The sequence below is a fragment of the Acanthaster planci genome, linkage group LG08 (genome assembly GCF_054643075.1).
Source record: "Acanthaster planci isolate LZ-2023a linkage group LG08, COTS_SCS, whole genome shotgun sequence".
Classification (NCBI taxonomy): Eukaryota; Metazoa; Echinodermata; class Asteroidea; order Valvatida; family Acanthasteridae; genus Acanthaster; species Acanthaster planci.
In genome coordinates this window covers 8,762,878-8,785,081 of record NC_141784.1, presented here as the reverse complement: position 1 = coordinate 8,785,081, position 22,204 = coordinate 8,762,878, and the positions used below count along the sequence as shown (strand labels likewise).

General features: G+C 39.9%; 1 protein-coding gene across 1 annotated transcript; it reads right to left on the bottom strand.

The window, feature by feature from the left end:
• Positions 1–803: 803 nt before the first annotated feature.
• On the bottom strand, positions 804–22,159 carry selenbp1 (selenium binding protein 1). The gene is made up of 10 exons (XM_022249880.2): positions 21,823–22,159; positions 13,911–14,077; positions 13,392–13,577; positions 12,099–12,225; positions 10,812–10,994; positions 10,063–10,244; positions 9,760–9,838; positions 7,764–7,885; positions 5,147–5,358; positions 804–4,659 (listed from the first exon to the last, which is right to left on the bottom strand). Exons 1-10 carry the CDS (start codon positions 21,827–21,829, stop codon positions 4,479–4,481), a joined length of 1,446 nt encoding a protein of 481 aa, XP_022105572.1. The 5' UTR covers positions 21,830–22,159; the 3' UTR covers positions 804–4,478.
• Positions 22,160–22,204: the final 45 nt, after the last annotated feature.

The following is a 22,204-nucleotide window of genomic DNA, read 5'->3' as shown; positions in this document are numbered from 1 at the left end:
AGGGTGAAAACTTCTCTCAGGGCCCCAGAGAGCGCTACTACTACCGGGCTTGTAGGCCTACCGTGACTTCAAAATTTCAAATGGCGAGGGGAGTGACACTGGTGGGAGGAGCATATGGTCATAACGTACTGCAATGTCTCAAGAATCCTCAGTGTCCCAGTCCTGAAAACTAGAGGCTCCTCAAACTAGCTTTATCAACGGGGAAAAGGAAACCAATGAACTCCGCAAAACAAAATCCCTCCTAACATCAGGCATAAATTGGCTAGGTTTAACTCTAGGCTACTCAGAACTCATCTACCTACGGCAAGTTTAACTACCTATCAACGTGACTGCCCATCCACTGCCAGTTTTTCTTCCGTCAAAAAGAGAAAAGTGGGTTACCCAAATGCTGCCATGGATATAAGAAAAAAGTAAGGATATAAGAAAAGGATATAAGAAAAGTCTTCTCATTGCAGAGTTATGGCCAGGCCCAACTTGTCAGCCTTAGACAAGCCAGAGATAGTCTCCTAGCTTTCTAAAGATATTGAGATATATGCACTTAAATATGCATACGTAGTTCCTTTGATTGAAGAAAGAAATGCCTCAAGGTTTTCTTCCAGTTGGAAAAAAAATTAACCAACTAAAAACAAGGTGAAACAAATTGCTTTTCAAAGTAGTCAGGTAATCTAAAAATAAACTTGTAAAACTAAGTGCCTTCTTTAACTATGCCTCGATCTATACAACTCTTATTTGAAGTCCTTAAATATTGACAATTTTTTTTTTCATTTTGTTTTCAAAATACAAAGACACCTTTGACAATCCACTGATTTGCATGCAAGCAGAAGTCTTTTAATCACAATTTATGCCGGATTCTTCACAACTCAACTTGTACATAACATATATGGTAAGAGTCATACATGTACCATATGATGAGAACATAAACTGCAAGCATAGCATACATGTATGCCGTGTACAAATCCATATACTGTCTCCTAAACCAAGTGACACAGCTGGGGCAGAGCTTTTGTTCCACGAAGGAGGTTGCCCAGTAGAACAAAGAACTGCTCAGCAAGATGGCTACCACACAAAACCTACATAAAGAGAATACTGCAAGCTTCAGATTTTGGGAACAAAATGGCCGTTTATATGTAATGGGACTGTCTGTGTACACAGGCACATGCACCTGCAAGTTTGTTTCCAGCAATGGTGACACTTTATGTCTCAACTTGCTCTATGAACATCTCTGAGCTGGGAGGACTCCCCCCTCCGAGCCTGGCTATGCCATTGCCAAAACTCAATCTTACAAGTCACTGCCAGATCATCATTTGTACTGACAAAATTATTAACATTCACAATGAATGTTTTGCAATTATCTATACCTTAAAAGATTTGCTAGGTGAGCCATAAAGCAAAAACAGTACACTACACTATCATCAGTACACTAAATTGCTAAAGTCTAAAAATTAAAATGGAATTAATCAGCACATACAAAGAACCCCCAAAAAAGGGAATCATCACACCGTGATATATGTTTTCAACAATTAGCATAATGATAATAAGGTCACAGTAACAGCAAAACAGAAAGCTCAAGCACCATTGCAAATACAAAAAAATAGTTTAGGAAAACAGAAATTCAATATCTGAAAATATATTGCAATTCTAATTGCTTGAGAAAAAATATCGAGGAAGAACTGAAGGAAGAGGGATCCATGTAAAAGATTGTACCCCAACAATGCGCATGATCAATGCTACAGGGGATCCGTACATATACGGGTTGGTAAAGAGAGAGTGGCAGGACTGACATGTGCCACGCGTAGGTGGGTAACTGCTGCCCATACAAACCCTGTCAGCTCTAGGCATTTTCAGATAAACATGTGATCTCCCTGCATACAGAGCCTGACTAACTATGGTATGAGCAATTATTCTGGGAGTTGCAATATCTTGAAGTCTTTTGCTTTTAAGTTTTTTCCTCCCCATGAGATAACAAAGTTCAGGGCCAAATTTCACAGCACTGCTTATGGAAAACAGCTAGCTTAATTAACAGCATGAAAGTTGCGCTTTAAGCACTTTTTCACAGTGTGGATGTGCAAAAGCCTTCATTTGCATGGAAACTTCACCAACTAAGAAACTTTTTCCGGGGGTTAAGCTTTTGCATAACAGTCTATGAAACAGACAAATTAAAGGCTTTGTCAATACAAAATCCGCTACTGAACAGGGCTATGAAATTAGGCAGGTGCAGATCCAGGGAGAGGGGGTGGGGGGACAACCCCCCTGCTGCTCTGAGACAAAAAAAACCATAAGGTAGAAAAACTTACGGAAAATACAAAATAACTAATGTCAATTCAAAAACAAGACAGCATCCCGCACATTCCTCTTACGTGTGCAAAGGCAAGCTTACACCAATACCTTTGTAAATGTACATTAATAGTGTATGTCATATAATGTTTCATCACTGTTTTTTGTTGATGTACAGACAAAAATGACACAATTTAAAAAAATCTCCAGCCTGACCCCCCCCCGAAAACTTCAAGGATGTGCCCGTTAGGCCCCAGTTAATACAAGGTATACACTGGCTGGTTCTGTCGAGTACCGAAGTGTGACATCACTGTGAACCAGAAAGTGCAGTGCAAATGAATGGAGTGTGCTCCCGTGTTGGTTCTTGCGTTAATATGCCTTTCACACACATCATTGTGCAAGTGGCATATTCACTTCGGTAGCAGCCTTCTTAAAATCGTTTTACATGTACACTGGTAAATAAACATGTGCACGAGGTATGCTGGACCTACATTCTAAGCTTGCTGTGTTGCAACTAGCTGTCCCATCTCTTATTTATAAACGAAGCCCATACATCCATGGAGGAAGGAAAAACTGAGTTTCAAGGAACCATGATATACAATTATTTAACTACTGTAATGTCCCTGAAATTACACTTTATGCTTTAATTAACCTTTTTTCAATTTTGGTTTTACCATTTGAATTCATATTTTGGAGCCATTTTGGTTTTTATGCTAATGCAACTGTAATGTCATCCCAGGCATCCAACCTCAATGTTGCACTGATTTTTGCACAAATAACCACTGGAATTTTATAAATTTTGCTGTTGAAATTTTCATTTCTTTGGTGATTTTATGTTCTTTGGGTAGATGGCAACAAGCCTGCAAGCAACCCATTTTCAGGGATGTTTTTGAACAGAAAAATCTAAACATGAACAAAACATGTTATCTGAACAGCGTCTCTCCCATCTTGAATCACATCAACAACGCCCTTACTTGTTTGGAACAGCCTGGGTGATTTCTAATGTTCAAAAAAGTGCACTTTTCAATACATTTTACACCAAAAGGATTCCAAACAGGTTTCATGCTTTGAAGAAAAATACAAAATGCACAAAAAGTGAAGCTTTGAAAAAATAAAAATTTCAAAAATATGTCCAGCCTTTTAAAGTAGTTGGCAATGCACAATCCTGCCAATTAACACCGACGACTAGATGTAATGTGAAATGGTTCCTGCCAAAAGCCACAATCTTTGAAAGACTAGAAAACACTGCTCCAAGCCTGCAAAATGACAACCAAAGTTCAAATGTCAACAAAGTCATTTCAGCTGTTCATACATACATGTCAAATTGCTGTCAGTCCCCCCATACACAGTTCATGTTAAGATTTCCGTATCATTTCGTGATTGCCATTTGAAAATGTTACAATGAGTTCTATTATTAATATTGTGACTTGGCAGCGGCCAGCTAGTGATAAGAAAAATATCTGTCTTAATGCTTCATTCTTGTAACAACTTTCCACATTGACAATTTCAACATTACATCATTGCAAAATATATGTAGACATGCATATAAATCTTTCACAATCATATAATAAATTTTATCAAGGTGTTTTGCTCATTCATCATTTATTCTGTTCTTTTATTATTAATTGGTAGCATTTAGTAGATCTTGTAAAGCTTTGAGTTTTTCTGAACCTCCACCAGCAAACATATTATAAATGTTGTTAGTCTTTCTTCTACCGGTCCATATACGGTACTGCCAAATAGTATTTCTTCTACCGGTCCATATACTGTACTGTCAAAAAGCACCATCTGTTACACCTACATATGTACTTCTCCAACTGTGCTAACAATCTGTGTCTTATTTTCTGTATCCGCCAGGGGAAAAAATAAAATAACAGCCAATGAAAATTCCCAAAGAAATCATTCTGAATGTTGGTATTTGAAATAAGTATTATCAAATTTCCTATTATGATGAAAGAGGATGAAACAAACACGGGGCATTTCGCACATTTCATGGACCAGTGTTAACTATGTCTGTCCTGACCTCATAGTCAGGCCATAATACTGCAGTGCCATATGATAGAACCAGCAGACCAGAATGTAACAAGTGGTGCATTTTTCACTGACTGTCAGTATATGGTGTGAAACCATGTGATAAAAATGCCAGTAGGTCAAGGACAACGACTTGACCATACATGAAGCTGTTCTTCCTGACCGTGTGGTCTTTACAGGTTTGCGGTGGAAGCGAGGAAGATGTCGGATGTGCAGTCTCCCCCTGGGTAGCGAATCTCGTGCGCGAGGGCGGGCCCGTGAGGCTCATCACCAAAGTCCACCAGGAAATCCTTGTTGAGCGTCAGACCTCCAACGTCGGTGTTCACGTCGATTTGCATCATCACTGAGCCAGTCCTAGAATGGGCAAACAAGGAGGTACTGGTTGGAGAAGTCTTAAGGGAGGGGGAGCTGTACAGGCTGAGGCTGTTCAAGGCAATCAAACCAGCCGCTACTTAGCACAAGACCCTATAGGTTCATTATTTTAGTGTTTGTTGCAAGGGGTCTCACTCAGCAACTTAGAAAAATGAGGTCACACTTGCAAGAGACAAAGGACAACAAAAAGCTAACTCATGCAGGTTGATTCCAGTGTCTCAAACATTTTGTTCACATAGTACCTTGAACTGTTGTGAACAAGGACCCAAACTGTGCAGTTACAGTGAGCAAAAAAATGCTGCAAGCTGTCCGTCTCACACACAACCACAGACTTTATGGCAATTGTTTGAGTGTGAATTTTGGAGAGAGCTGCTTATGCGGTGTTGTGTTTCTGTCCCAATCAGCACCTGCCAACCCCCTGAGTCTTCTTCTGAGAACTTGGACCGCCAACAAACAAAGCACTACTCACTTGCACATTTCAGGGTAGAACTGCTTATCCCAACCGCTATACAGGGAGGTGGTGACGTAGAGTCTCTTGCCATCCAGGCTGAGCTGTATCATCTGTGGGCCACCGTTGATGCGTTTGCCATTCATGTAGAGTGGGTCGGGCTGCTTGGTCAACTCCTTGTCGTCAGTCACTTTCACTGGTGTGTCCGAACAAATCAATCCACCCAGGAAAATCTGCGACATGGAAGAACGCATGATAATTGTATGTCCAAAATCAGCAGTGTCATATGCTTAAGAGGTTGAAGTTCCTCACTGTCATCAGCCAGTGCCCACTACTGCAAGCATAGAGAAATGTATAGACAGACTCATTGTGCAACCAGAATTAGAAGCCATTAATACAGTGGCTTCAGGCTTGTGAACAGGTGGTAAGCCTGTGCGGGTGTACATGCCTCTTCCACTAATCTGCCCTGAAGTAAGACCAAGAGAGGGTGCAGTGTTCCTAGCAATAGTGGTTCCTTTGAAATTATGAATTATGAAATGCATGCCTCGTGCATGTGTCACTATAAATTGGCACTTGATCCGACACTCCCCACCAACGTGGCACTTTTCAACTGATTGGAGGTGCTTCTGCTCTAGGCGGATAGGGTACCGTCCCTGATTTTTCTAAACATTCGTGCCTCTTCAGTTTAAAAATGCACATGTGTGATGATTCCAAAGTGCATCATGACATTTCCTCGTATTAGTCGATGTTTGGTACGTGTTTAATTCATCCAACACCGAATGTCATGACATCAGAAAGCCACAGGGATACATTCACTGCTCATCTCTAGACCAGGCCTTGAAATGAATAATGGCCACGACGGCCAGTGCCATTGCTGCCCTTCTCACTGGCCGAGATGCCCCATAAAAAATCTCCATCCTGACAGCTAGTTTTGCCTTGCCCTATGCTTACCTCTTCCATAAACATCCATAAGCCTATTAAAAAATGAAAATCCTTGGTTTCAGATGCTATTACAAACCCATTGAAGGTGCATTTCGATGTCATCCCCCCCATCGGCTACCTTCAACTCTTTCAGAATAGATGCACAGACATTGTAACGCATACCAGCTTCGATCTCATTTCTGTGAGTGCACTGAATGTACTGTACATCTTGTACGTCGGCACAAAGCATGCAGTGTACATATACAGTACACCTCTGTACATATAGAGGCACAGGTCTGTAATGTGCTGATACTTCAAGCAGCGACACCCCTGCTGCAAAAATAAATGCCTCTATTTGTACACTCACATTCCAGAAGGAGTACGTGTGGCAGATTTTACCGACAGAGTCGCCTGACTTTATCTTTCTCCATGCTTGTATGTGTGATACACAATTCACATTGATTCACATTAAGGTCTATGTACATGTACGTGCACAAGGCGTGCGTGCGGTGTATGTTCTGACTGCCAAAAGTTTTTGATGAATGAATATTGGTATTTAGCCTCTACATGTATGCCCCTTTTACAGATTTTATCTGGCCTTGGTGCCTCCAAACTGTGCACGGGCCAAAGTGGCCTTGCCCCAAAAATTCCTTCCCCACATTAAGTGTGGGTCAGGTCTACTAGAGAATGCCTACTCTTATCTTTTCAGCGAATGAATAGGCGGATGGGAAATTTGCATATGTAGTGACTGTTTGGGTAGGTAGATTGCCGTAGACTACCAAATTCAAGGCTTGCTACACTGCGTTTGAATGACACTGTTAGCAGTGGTCAGTCTACAGTAAGAGTGAGGCTGAAACTTAGGTTTGTAGCGATATCAGACTCAGTGTTCAGTCCACAGGGGACCAGACCACGATATGCAGAGTGATTGATGGGGTCTTTAAATGTAACTGTTTGGGTGACATACATGCACAATCAATGCAATCTTGAGAGTTGTGTAAAAATGCCTGATCTTGTGGATTGTCTTTTAAAAACACAGTAAGTTGTTTGGAGAGAAATGAAAGAAAAAAGTGATCCATAAAATGCCTGGGGAACTGTCAGAGGCACAATGCAGAGCTGTCATTTTATCTACTATCTGTACAGTGGCCAAAGTTTGGAGACTATATCGTATCCCTAATTGGTGTCTGGTTTTGCCTCAAAATGTACAATTTGTCCCATATCTAAACTGGGTCAAATTTCACCTAATTTTCGGTAGTAGCATGTACATATTGCTGTTTTGATATTGGTGTGAGGTTTTAAAGCACTCATGACTTATTCTTGTGCCTTTGTACAGCCAAAGTTTTACCAGTCACAGGTGGGCAAAAATATGACTATGACAAACATGCAGAAAGAACAGTACCTCCACAAGCTACCTTTGTGCTTGGCACATTCTGTCCGATCATTATTTCGAGTCAGCAAACTGTTACAAACAAGACCATTATTAAATTGTTGTGGGTAATTCCAGAAATTAGGGGTCCATTTTTTTCATTCCCTGTCACATCTGGCATGTGATTTTGTGAGTTCAGAACACATTTTCTAATTTCCAAAAGTGATGAATAATGCAAATTACATGCCAAACAGAGTAGTAGTTTGAAATCAATTCCGGTCATACTTCAATGTCAAATAACAAAGGTCAGATGTAACAGGGACTCCTAATTTCTGGAATTACCCTTGTATGTACCTGGCCAACTAGTTTGGGGTGGCGGGTATCACTGATGTCATACTGGCGGATATCACCATGGAACCAGTTGCTGAAGTAAACAAATCGGTCGTCCATGGACAGAAGGATGTCAGTGATCAAGCCTACAAGTTGGGAGCAAAATAGTTCGGCTCAATTGATTGGTTCTCAGCCTGGCTAATAGGCACTGTTTTTAATTATTCTTGAGGTTTAACAAGATGAAAGAAGATCAGATGAAACTCTAAGTTTTGCATGCATATGTAAATGAGAATCACAGAAAATGATACGAGGGAAACCTTAACATAAGCAACCCTTTGAGAGTGTGATTATCTGATAAGAAGTCACAAATTCGAGTTTATCGCTTTTGTGCAAAGTTCCTACCCGGTGGCAGGAGCAAGATATGGTGTGCCCTTACATAGCACTATGATGTTCCTCTGCACATTAACTCACAGTTTCTTCGAGAATGTATGGGCCTTTGTATGCACTCTTGGCAGGTATATGCTTGAGCCCGACTGATTGAAACTCCCCACAAGCCTGTCTCTACTTTGTCAGTGAAGGCGTGCTTCTAGTCAGAGTGGACACCAGTGCCTTGATTCACAAAGCACTGATATGCCCAAAATGCTTTGAAGCCATACTACACGTATATATACAGACACCTGACATTTGTATTACTGTGGAGAACATTGAAATGGGATGAAATGGAATTCCCAAATTTGTCCTCTTAGAGCAACAAAAAGAAATATGCATAACAAGGAGTTAAGAAGAAACTGGTAACATTTTACAAATATGAAAGAAACTGACTTAAGCCAGGATTGCACAGAGTAAACTGAACAGTGCCCATGTACATGGGCATGTACATGTACACGTATGTTCCAGTTCTAGGTATGCTGCGGCATTTTCTGTGACTCTGATTAAAAACCCATAAGTGACTTAAAGTTGATAACAAGAAACATATGAACGGTTTGGTCTTATGACAGAAACAAGGTATGTACATGTACTCACAGCAGCTGGGGGGGGGCTAAGGAAGGGGAGAGGCCAACAGGGACCATGGCCCCTTCCTCTCAGAGAGTATCCCCCTCCCCGAAATGAAAGGTGTTTTGTGTATTTCATTTCCTTTCCATCCAAAATCATGTAAGAAGCCCCAGATGAAAAAAAAGGCCACACTTTACTCCACTCTAACAAGTCTCTCCCCTCAAAAAAATTGGGTTCTGGATCTGCTCTCGTATAACAGACAGCATAGTTGACAAAAGCAACTTTTACTTAATATTCAGCACATCTTACACCACTACTCTCACGCTCTTTCTGCATACTCAAGAGAGAAAACACCCATTTCACTTTGATGCATGAAACAACAACATTGGAAATTCATTCAATTCCGCCACCTTGAAGTTGACAGAAGAATCTGCTTATTTTCCACCATTTTGAACCAGTAAAGAACCGAATCCTATCTTCAATTCTTGTTTGCAGTGGTTGGAGAAAAGACGTCTCCCATACACAGGCACACATTAAGAACCAACGACCAAAGCACCAACATGATTCTGGTCATGAAAACATGCCCCCAGCAATATGGAATAACAGAGATGCCAAGGTACATGTACACATGGAAACACTGACTAAAGGGTACGTTTAAAAGTGCAACAGGTAGTAGCCATACTTGCATGCCTTCGCTGTTTAACACCCGAGATGGGTGATACAAAAATGGCATACCATTACCTCAGAGGTGGTATACGCACAAGATGGTCACTAAGAAGATGACTGAGGGTATAGTCTGTCACCATGTTTGTTTCTTCAGATATTTGGTGCTCTGTCGTTTGAAACAAGTATGTCCCTTCCTTGAGTACGAGTACACGTTGTGCTACATGCTGCCTGTACGCCACAGGTTTTCATGTTGAGATTACTTCCGAGTGCTGAACAGTCATTTAATTGTACATGTATTTGCGCCTATTCCCTACTCAGAAAATTTTGCTTGCCGCAAACTAAGCTTATATGACATTCCTACCGGGCATTTCCGGCAGAGCCCATCCCTCTACTTTCTTAGGAAGGACATCAATCACCTTCTCGGCTGCCCAGTCACCTTTCTATACAAACAAATTACATAATCACAGATCAGCCTTTCACTTGTGAACACATTAACACGCTACAATACACTGCAATATGTGCATGCAAATCAAGATGAAGCCGCCCAATGAAGGGTTAGGAAATAAAGGACACAGTGTTATCAGGTCCTTGAACATTTAACCGCATTTGTAGGTATGCACGGGTCTGTGTTTCACAAATGTCCTGTTCGTTTAATGCTGCTTACGCTAGTCTTGAAGAAGCGGAACACATTGGAGCTCAGTGCACAACCAACGACTCCCTCGGTTGCCAGGGGGTTGTGAAGGAAACGGATCTCCAGTGGGATAGCGCCCTCATCTCCCATGTCAATGTTCTGCTGCAGGGTGTGGTTCTCCCAGTCGTACACGTGGAGAGTGTGACCATACAACCCTGCAATATCGTGATTCAAAGATGTGGCAGAGATTTGGTTTTGCTCAGTTGCAATGTATCTCTTCAACATATCTGTTTAACATTGGTTGCTTCACATTTTAACGCGATGCCACTGCTTTAATCCTTTCAGTCAATCTGTCTCCTCAAAATCAACAGGTGGATCTGTTATAGTTCAGTTAATTTTTATATGCATGAACTCCACATACGATTGTCAATGACAACCAACTGCATACACATAGATAATGATATGTCTGGTCTTAAAACTGACCAGGAAACTTCTGAATTAATTTTGCCTGTGTGCAACAGCCACCATGAAGATGCAAAAAAGATTGGTAAGGTTCCACATTTTCTTACTGAAAGATATGAAAATTTCATCTTTTGTTAGAAATCATGGACTGATTTTTGTACATGTTTCATTGGAAAGGTGAAAGTGCATCTACATGTAAGTGCCTTTTTTTCAGTTCAAACCTTTACTTACCCCAGTACTTTTCAGCGTACCAAACCCAAAACAGACAGGTACATGTAGGTGTAAAATGAGTCTTTTACATGTACACCCAACAGACTTACCATTAGCATAGTCAGCAGGGTCAAATCCTTTCAAGAATGCTTTTGGAGCGCCCCACTCTGTGCTGATCATGACGTTATGGAACGGCTGATACCAGAAATCATATCCAAAAGGGGAGCTGTGGCCTTCCTTCTCCCAGTGACCAACCACAGAGAACTCCTTGCCATCCAGGATAATGAAACCACCTGGTTCATCCAATCAGAACGATGGAAATTATATTGACAGTCTGGTTTATCAGCATGTTTCCCACCCTAAACTTCTTACCAGGATGTTTATCCAGTCAGACCAGTGAAAACTAGTTATAGTTTGGTTAAGTCATCCTACCAAATAAGATGATAAAACCATCAGTTCACTTGACATGCTTGATCAGTTGGATGAAAATTATTCATGGCTTGGCCTACTGAAAGGGGCCATGCTATGAATGAAACTTGAACATGTATGCATTTATTTAGGGTAACTTTCTCATTTCCTTAAATGTACATGTATAAATACTGCTTCACATCCCTACTGTTTTGTATTAAAATAAAAACTGAATAAACGGGTGTTTATATCGTTGATTAAACAGCCACCACATGCTGTTGCATGTCTGAAACTTGAAATGACTCCTTCTGTCATTGTTTGTGCCTACAGGCCTAATTAGTAGTCCAGAAAGGAAACTGGTCATTTATTAAAATACTAATATCCAAAATAAACAAAATATTGAATTTGTTATGTTTTTTCCTGAGAAAAGGTACTTGAAAAACCCAGGAAATGCTCTAAAATGCAGCTGAGAGCATCTATAAAGTCTCAAAATTTTCGGGGCCCTTGGGCGGGGTCTGAACCCCACGCCATGGCTTCGCAAAATGTTGGTAAACCACAATGGAAATCCCCCCCAGTTTTGCAAAATCCTGGGGGGAACCCTGGCCGTGTAAAACCTGTGTGTGTGTGTATTACCGGTAACTCAATGGGTATCACTCGAGCTTGAAGATGAGTACAGACACCAAGCAACACTCCCCGTTTCAACAACAAGAATCCTTGCAAGTTCAGACATCATTCAGTATGAAGTGGTTTACAAAAACTAGCTGTCTGTCCCACATTTCAACTTGAATATTCAGGACAATAAACCTGTCTTAAAGTGCTTTATCAAACCAGGAAAATAAACTTATGGTTTAATAACTGGTTTGCTGAAATGTGCTCATGCTTTACTCATCCAGGAAGATGAAAAATCACCTAGATTTACATGTATAACATCACATTTACTAGCAAGCTACCATTATCCATCCATACACCAGACGACACGTGCATTGTACCTTTTCCCTCTCCGGGGCGTTTAGCATCCCCCATAGCACTGATCATGATTTGGCCGTTTGCCAAGCAATGGGTGGTATGTGGGTTCGTCAGGCCGGCAACAGATCCAACTTCCTCTGGTTCAACAACCTTAATATCCAAGAGTAAAAGAAGCGAGTCTACACGTATATGATCTAAAGAACCCTTGATCCAATTTACAATCAATCAAAGCCAGTGCTTTGTTCCTTGAGTATAGGGTCAAGGTACAGGAGGCTGATGTATGTGCAAATTTTGACAATTACCAAAGCCTACATGTACAAGAAAAAAGCAGTGTTATCTTTTGCTCCTAAATGAATCTCATTAAATGCTTGGCACTAAACTTGTCTAAGCAGATTTCTACATTTCAATCAATCACTTGAGAGGCAGGTGCCTGCAGTACCAGTACATGTATATGATGCTCATTTTGGCAAGTAACCAGTTTTTGTCCAGTAGATGCGTGCACATGGCAATTATTTTGGCCATTAACCACATGCTGCCAGGTGCTTTTAAAAATGCAGTGCACACATACGGGCGATTTTCAAGATTTTCAGTTTTCAAAATTCTTCAAAAATTCATCATTTCATTTAATGGACGTAAACACAAATGACTCTTTGGTAGCTACTCTTAGCTGACAGGAACCTTCAATGACTCATGAATATTTCAGCCAGGCCTGCCGCCCTGTCAAGAGAGCCCAAAATTGTGAGGTGTTGCGTAATTTCCTTTGTCCCCAGTGAATGCCAATGGCATCTTTTCAAACACGGCTGGATTAGCATGTAGCAGTGCTGTGTTGCTCATCAATAGGGCCCTGGAGCACTTTTGTCTGCGGTACGGTGCTAATCCACTGGCGCGCTACGCCCAAAACAGTGATATACTGTTTAAAAACAGTGACTGATCACCTTCAAAAATGCAAGCCCCAAAATGATGACAATTCCCAGCAGCAGGTCTTTTGTTCCAAGTACAGTCTTTTGTTACACGGACCAGCTCTTTTGTCCCAAATTTTCAGGCACCCTAGCTCTGCGTATAAACCCATGGTGTTCAAAATGGGGTTCCCTGGCAGCAAGTGGTGAAGCTATATCTATGTTTGGTGACTAGATGAAATTGGTGCCTAAATGCAAAGAGCCCATTCCATCAAGTACATGTACTGTACATTTCCTGCATATTGCTCATCAACACATCATGCTGTTCATAATGCTATTCAAGTGAAATTTGATGAAGCTATATGCATATATAACTGTGTCAACTGAATCAATCGAAAGAGAGCAATTGAGAGTTTGTACCTTGTGCAAGCGAGGTTTGCGTGGTGAAGTTCCCACATCAATCACATAGATGCGAGAAGAATAGAGCGAGGGCAGTATGAGACGGTTTCGCTTCATGTTCTCATCACCAAAGCAACTACTACAGGTATTCCAGCCACTATGATGGAGCTCATCCTCCATGTGGGGCATTGGAAGACGATGGATTACCTAGGTAATGTTAAAAAGAAGTGGAAAATTAGGCCAAACAAAATAATAGTTGTGCTTCCTGTTACATGGAAAAAAAGTAGGTTGGGTAGGTGAGTATTGTTTTTTTCTTCTAAGGGTTTTTGGGTCAAAACTTTTGGGGTGGGAAATTTTGTTTACGTTACAAAGTGATTTGGATGGTCTACGGTGTGTTTCATCCACCATTTTTCTGTGGATTCGTAAGTCGAGGATCAGTCTTTTAAAATGTAAATTTGACAAACCTAATTAAGTTATACTTATCATGTGTTTTAGTCCAAAAGTGAAAGTGATCCAAGCACGTCTTGCCCTGATTAATACCTTGCAGTAAGTTGATGAGCGTGGATCAACGTCAACAGTTGCCAAGTAGTCTGGTTTCTTGACTTCTGTGTTGCGATAGATACAAGGCAGATAGACAATCTCCTCCTTTGGTCCCTTCATGGCCTCTTGAGGGCTCTTGTATCCTGGGCCCTTGCCTTTGCAACATGCTGTGAGACACGTGAAATGAAAAATTGTTCAGTGCTGCCACTGATATTAAGTCATTTCAAAATTTATACTTAATCAAAAAAATTCAACATACTTTTACATTTACAAAGATATTTCAGTATTCAGTTTTGTTCATATTGAGGTTTCTAATTTCCTAATACTCCAAAGTTACTTTTGTTTTGAATAAATTTACTTTTGATCTTTTCATTTGTCATACATGTATCATAATTCTGTTTCATTCATATGGGATTTCAAGACTGCATTTCACCCTCTGTATAATTAACTGTCTTTTTCAAACTAGTATGGTTGATTTAAGAGTCAAAGTACAATGGATTGTTTTTCGTCAACAAAGTTTTTCTCTTATTTAGTCACTTTATCACAAGCTCAATATCCCCGATGTTATCTTCCTTTCACTGCATGTTTTGATTATGATTCAGAATCATTTCCTCACATTAAACAATTCTTTTGTATCTTTGTATCACTGTTTTCACCTAAGGCTGTCTCAAAATGAGTTGTGTGAAATCAAGGTGCCCAGGATATTTGTGCACAGATGTACTTTTTCATTTTGGGCTTTTTGGCAACCTTTGTGAAAAAATCTTATTGTTTAGATGGGGGGGTTCCTCTTTTGGGACCAAAGCCCATCGACTTTTCCACCTATTAATCTTTGTCAAGCATCATTCAAATTTGACATACATCTAGGCATAGTCCTTATATTTATTGCATAGCTGTATGCCGCAGAGTGATGTCATCGCAAAGTTGCATATTTCAAAGCCCTACATTTAGTCTGACTGGGTTAAAACTTGGAATGTGGTTACACCCGGATGTGCTATACCGGTAGATGAAAATTGAAGTGATGATTTTGTACATAATTTGAATTTTGTAAGGGTTTTGCAATACATGTATCTCACCGACACAATATGATAAATTCAAAATTCTTTTCTACTAGGTTCGTTGAGCAATAGGTATATGCACAAAATATGGAAACATGTGTGACATCATGATAGAATAGAGGGTTTTAATTAATCAGTATAGCTCACACACATGATTGCACGCTGTGGCCCATGACGGGGGAGCCTTGTTCCAGTCCCATCTCCTATGACTATGGCTTTGAATTTTGATCACATGGTGAAGAGCTGTAGCCAATGTTTGATACAAGTGAATGCCATTGTCTCATATGGAGACAGTGCACAGCGCGCTGCCAACATACATGTACATGTAAAGTGCAATGTAAACCTTTGAAAATATTTCTGAAAGGAATTTTTCTGAAGATACATTTATGCCCCACAAATATATCTGCAAAGGGGGTTAGTAATCTGGTAATGACATACGTGTGCAAGATAAAGCCAAAGAGCCAAATTCTTTTCAAAGTGGTATTAAGTCATTTTACACAATGTTTTCATTTAATGTCCACAGAAGTCAGTACTGATCCTTGATACATGTATCATAAACTGATTTTTATCTGAATTCTACACTATTCAAATATCAACTGGACTTTCAGTTACTGTACATGTAGGAGATGAATTGCTGTGACAGAATAAAATCACAGTGAGAACCAGATTTAAGTTCTTGAATCTGGCTTTAAAAATCTTAAGATGTCTGGACAGAATTCCTGAGATTCTGGTATAACAATGGCCAACACAAAGGGGAGGGTTCTCTCCATCCCATGTCTTGCTTCAAATGTTTTGATTAATTACACTGGCCCTAACACTCCCAAATCCTCCAATTTCAATACAATTTTACATACACACTGGGGTTAGGGTAAAATGACTCAATAACAAAAGAATTCCACCTGGCGTCTCAGTCCATCACAAAAGCTGGCTGGCTTCAGTGCCCAGCTCGCACAATAAGCAAAACTAAATTGAAGGAGGAAGGAAACACAGTGGTAGGTACGTGCACCCAGTGTTACTCATATGGGCCTTTATATAGCCTGATCAGTGCAGAAAATTAATTGAATGCTTGAAACAACCCTTTGTACACGTACCTCGTCATTCATGCCCATCAATGGTCATGGCCCAGTACACCCCCCCCACAAAAAAGAATGTTCTATCACAAATGACATACCAAAAGGGGAACCACTTACAACTGGCACAACCGCATGGGCAGCAGCCGTGAGGAAAAGGAACGTGGCTTCATGCATGCAGTTACAGTAATCGAACTAAACCCAGAGACCTGTTTGTTGTTCATAAAGAAATGTTTGATAAATTGTTTTCACATCTGGTTCTACCCATTTCCTCAGTGAATCTGGTGAATATGAACAGAAGAGACACTTATTTGAATCTATAAAGGACCTCATTAAATTTATCAAAAGATTACCCAAAAAATAAAAATCAACTGTCTTTTTGATGTTCAAATGCTGATACAGGCATTTGTTATTGAAAACTCAACACATCAATTTGTGAATACCACAACCAACTTGAATAACTTGCTCCAGTTTTATACTGAGTCAACCAACAGTCCTTTCACAAGTCCCTCTGCAAGGGGGGATCATAAGTAACAGGATGAAAAATGATGAAAAAGCGATGCTTTTGTCAAAGCTCATTTGAATAGTTTGTGAATTGGTTTAATACTGAATGCCTTGTGATGGCCTTACACGGATTTACAGGGACTTGTGATGGACTTGAACACAACACTAACTTGGCCTTCAAAATCAATCATTTATGTTTTAGCTGCTGTAACAATCGCAGTCCCATGTCTCCCGGGATGATTTTAGTAGGGCTTGTTATGACTCTCGATAAACAAAATCAGAAACATGTGACTCTGCACGAACAGCTCAGACTCCCAAAGAGCTGATGACAAACCAAAGTTGGTTGGGAATGAGGTGTTTTACAATGTATATGTCTCAAACTCTGCCTTGTTCAAAGCTTCCAACAGTCAAACAGGAAGTTGGTTAACACACAAGTACCATGTATCACAGAGCATTTTTCATGTGAAAATACATGTACATGTATATCATATCCGTTCCGTTCCATGCAAAATGGCAGTCTTTACATGTACACTTCCATCTGGCTGGAGTTACTGGTAATGAAGACAGAGACATTAGTGCTTTGGGGCTTTGGAAAATATGAACATACATGTACATGTACATGTACCTCATATCTTCATTAACACATTGTGAGTTCACAATGCCTATGCTTTATGTTTTACATATGTACTGTATTCGAACCATTTTTAATTTACCACTAAAAAGGAGGTTTTGAAATTTGTTATACATAATTTTGTTACTAGACAATAGAGCTCTTTTAATTATTGTGTAATTGTTCTCTGGTAGAAAAAAGGCATTATTGAGTGGGTGCACGATTTGTCAAAGATAACAGTGACAGCAAAAGGGGGTATCCCAAAGTCACACACACTAAATAGCCAACTTTGTTTCACGAAATATCATACTGGCTTTGTATTTAATTGCTTTTGAGTGGAAATTCACAGAGTTCATTTGTGTCCAGCCAGCGCAACATGAAAACGATGACAAAGTTTTCCATCACCCACAATCACAATCTCCAAAGCATGATAAACTAACCTAACATGATAAAAGATCAACTCATTGTTTAACTTGCCCTAATAATAAATAATCAACACTGCAACCCCTGGCAAACTCTACATGTTGGTTTGCCAAGCTGAGATCAGTAGGGAGCTGTATACATGTAGATGGGTCTCGACTGTGCAAATTTGCTGAAGATAAAATTGTGCACAATGAAGTTAACAAACTGTTGCTTCAGAAAATAATTTCATATGTGAATATTCAGAACCCTCCTGGAGCCCTAATATTTATCTGAGCCCTATCAGATGTCCTTGACCCGTCAAACTACATGTAAAGGTATTTTCAGCGATGAACAGTTTCTACAAATCATACTTTTGATAAAAATATCAACCTGTCAAGGTAAAAATCTGAACGAGGTTTTCAAAGGTCGATTCAGGGCTTTGCAAACATATATCCTTGGAGTTTATTTTCAGCTCGGCTTCCAATAGTACATGTACATGTATATATGTAACTGTTACTACTGGGAATACAACGTGTGCACCTTTATGTACATTACTCAACATACATTCATACACATTGCCTGTATTTATATACCCCTCTACCCCTACCTTGTTCAGTAGGTAAAAATAAAAAACCACAATGCCTCTCTTATTAATGATACAGCCTTGAGACCACATACAACTTTTCAACATGAGCCAACCAAAAGATACACAGAAAAATTACACAATAATCAATGGGTATTATGAAATACATGTAACGGTGATCTTTGCCCACAAACCAAAAAACCAACCAGCATGAACTTTGCAAGGGTCATTTATTCTTCCTTATCATGCTTATCTGCTTGACATGTACACGTACATGTACCTGGGCAAAGCCATACATGGGTTACTCAGCCAAGGGAAGAAAGTATGAAAGATTCTACATGTTAGCTACATATAATTGTAATCCTCGCCTCATTATTTCAATATCAGTTTTTTACTTTTTTTCCATTTAATTGCGATGTAGCAGACATGTATTTAGTTTGAAAATGTATTTACATATATGGAAAGTGTACTGTCTACATTTACATGTACCTGCATGCATATTCCTAACCTTTCAGAGACTGCAAAAGCATTTAAAAAACTGAGGAGAGTCAAGAAAATCTTCAATCTGCCATCTCAAGAAAAATCTGCCATCTTGAGTGAACAAGAAAATGGGTCTCCTCCATTTGTTCAAAAAGGAGGGCAGGAAACTTTATTTTTTTACCAGGCAAAAACTCTACCTTAAAAAGACAGTAATACAGCATCGTTACAGTTTTTTAAAATTCTGTTCTTGCATTTTACATGTACATGAGTAGGGTAGCAGTTATGTCAGAAACATGTATCCCTGCCTGAACTATTTTTATAACAATTGTTGCAAAGGCTGATAGGAAGTGATATATCAATTTCTATCTTGGAAATTAACACATGCTGTCCCAGATCTGTGTATCATCCACACATCAAATGGGGATGTAGCAGAGAGAGGACATATCCCACTTTTTCAAGAATGGGTCACATATACAACCTGACTGTCATAAATGTACATTCTGGGTAGAGAATGACACCAGCTATAATCACAGGATATGACATGATGTCACCTTGTGTCTTACTCTTTAGGGGATGAACTTTTATTGGGAGATACATGTAGAATCATGTGTCATTGGCAAAATCAAGACACATGTGTCATGAGGGGTGGATCCAATTTTTGGGGGGGTTGGGATTCAGGAAATTTTTGTTAAAAAAAGACCCCTATTATGCTTTTTAGGGGTCTTCCAACCTTTAAATAGGTCAAATAGCAATGGGGGCATTGAACACTAACACCCTCCCTGGATCCACACCATAGCGATATCCTACAGGAATTTTTTCCAATGGATCAACCGAAAGGATTTATCATAGAGAATAGCATGGACATCACAGGCAGAAATATTTTCCTCAAACACGGCTCTAATGCTTTCATAAATTATGGAGAGTGGTCTGTAGAGTGAAGATATCTGCTTCACTTGATTTCAATACACTCTCCTTTGATTCAGCAGTCAACACTAAATTCCTAATGCTGAATAACAATAATTGGCAAACTGGTTGGGAATAATGCTTCCTGTTGCTTTATGCTAAAAACGAAACTTTCTGCTTGGAGGTGAACACCTGAAATATAAAAGGATTGCTGAGTCAACACGACTCAGCACTTTTTGAGGATTTTTCAGCTAGGATTTTTCAGATGTCGTTGGTCTTAAATAATGCAAGAACATCAGTTAAGCCTATATTATATTGACTTTGAGAACTGCTTTTCACTACACCTAAACAGTACTCACCTAGCAAAATTCTGCAGCCCTATTGGTCATGTACATGTACATGTACATAGGGCTGGAATACATGTAGGTGCAGGTCAACTCCGTCCGAAACCAACTCGGTCCGAGTCAACTCGGCCCAGGCCAATTTGGTCTCAAGTCAACTCCATCTTTGTGGCAAATAATATCCAAGAGAGCTTGCATGACTTCATTTCATGTCTTAATTTACATGGAAACTTTCTAATGCAGGGAAACTGCCACAATCATTTATCTTCAAATACTTTCAGAGCTGCAGGTGTCCTCAACTCCTCATAGTACCTGGGCACCTTTCCACGAACCACAGCAAGATAAAAATATTCACTTTGGGATATAACATCCAACCCACAAATTTGAAAAATACAAACAGCAGTTACCCAAATCAAATTGTTTGAGGACCACTATAATGATCCCTCACAAAGTTTGTAAACTTATTAAAGTATTCATTCATTTGCACATTGATTGCTTGTTTTCATTCCATGTTGATGGACTACCTTGACTAAAGCACCGTCAAGCCTTGTTTTGCTTTACTAAGGCTACAAAAAGGTAACAAAAAAATGTGCATTTTTCTGTTGAAACATATCCTACAACTCCAGAGTTTAATTGGAAGCTTGAAATTTCAGGAAGAAAAGGAAGTTGTTTTTTTGTCAATAATCAATGTCAAACTGGTGCCGAACAGCCCCTTTGTATTGGCGTGCTGTTCCTCAACTGTGCACAGTTATGGTGCATGCATGTGCATGGTGCACAGGGAACAAGATGCAAATAAGCGCATATTCACATAAACTACACATTTTGTTTCAATGAAATGTTATCAAAAGACCCTGTCAAACATGAACAGACCTAAAGTAACTTATGATACCAGACAGACTGGGTCCCCTATTTTTATAGCTCTATTTATTGATGATGCTCTATTTATTTCACACATCACTAAAAATTTCAAGCCCAGCTCAACTGTCCTGTTACTGTATACATGTACATGTATCTTGTGTTTATTATGGATAAAGTTCTCTATAATTAAAGATATTGTTTACTTTACACTTCCTCTGTAACTACAGATCTTTGTCCAACTCTGGCATGTCTGGAAGTGGAACCGATGAGGAAGAAGACTCCATGTGGTTCAATATACTGATGAAAATAAAACTTGTGTTCACCCCCAAAAAGTGACACACTAATTACACCTAGTTTTAAGAACAAAAAAAATCATAACTTCACTTAGCGGAGCGGGAGTGAGAGTCCATATGCCACACTAGTGGGGCTAAACCTCATTATACTAACAGTTATTGAGCTAAATTTTTTACCATTCAATTTCTTTTGAAATTCTCTTTCCAATGGTACTAAATTTGTGGGGGTCAAAACAAAAAAAGGCCTGAAAAGTGCCAGACTTATGACCCTAGGTCGACCCAATTATAGAACCTGCAAAAGGTGTGGGGGGCAGACCCCGCCTGCTTCTGCCGCCAGTACCATGCGAGCTGGCTGACTCATTTTAGTACCGGTATCCCAACCATTACGTTGACTGAAATGAAAATTACCTGAGCCTGTGGGTATGCGCAGGTTATAGGCAGATACATGTACTACCGGTAAGTAAATTAATTGAACAATCACGACTTAGGCTAAGCGACCACAGAGATCGATCAAATTCAATCTTCTTGTTCTTTTTTGTTTTCTTTTTTTTTTACTTCTAACCAAAGTATAAGCGCGGCCTACATGTATGGGAAATCGTTTCGATCTTCTTATGCTGTTGCTTGTCTGATAAAACAACGGCTGCAGCGACAAACATGATGCAATAACCATGATGACATAGCACTTTACATTGACCACCTACGTCGTCAGGGTAGTAGTAGGATTAGACCTAACATTAAAAAAAAATCATGAAATGCGACGTGTTCCTGAGGTAGCCGCGAACGGAACATTACAGGCTACCTGTTTTTACTTACTAGACATTCTGTACGCCAGTTGAAGCAATCTCCGTTTATAAACTAGAAAGCAATGCACACTTGCACGATGAAGCAAGATTCCACCTTGCTTGAATCTGCAAACCCAGCTAAGAATGGCAGGTTCTTACGGAGCAATATTTATGCCACGTGTTTTGTGTTGTTCGCAATTGTGACGATCCACCTGTAGCCGTCCGGCCCCAATTTTTTCCGCACCACTAAAGATACTGTATACGACATATATGATCCTGTATTCGCTTTTGGCCCCACGACACATCATCTGATTGGACAAATTTCACGGGGCCGAACTGTGTGATGTGACATTTCTCCTTCATTTCATCCGCGCAGACCCTTGTAGCCCGTGCAGCGCAGGGAGCTTTGTCGA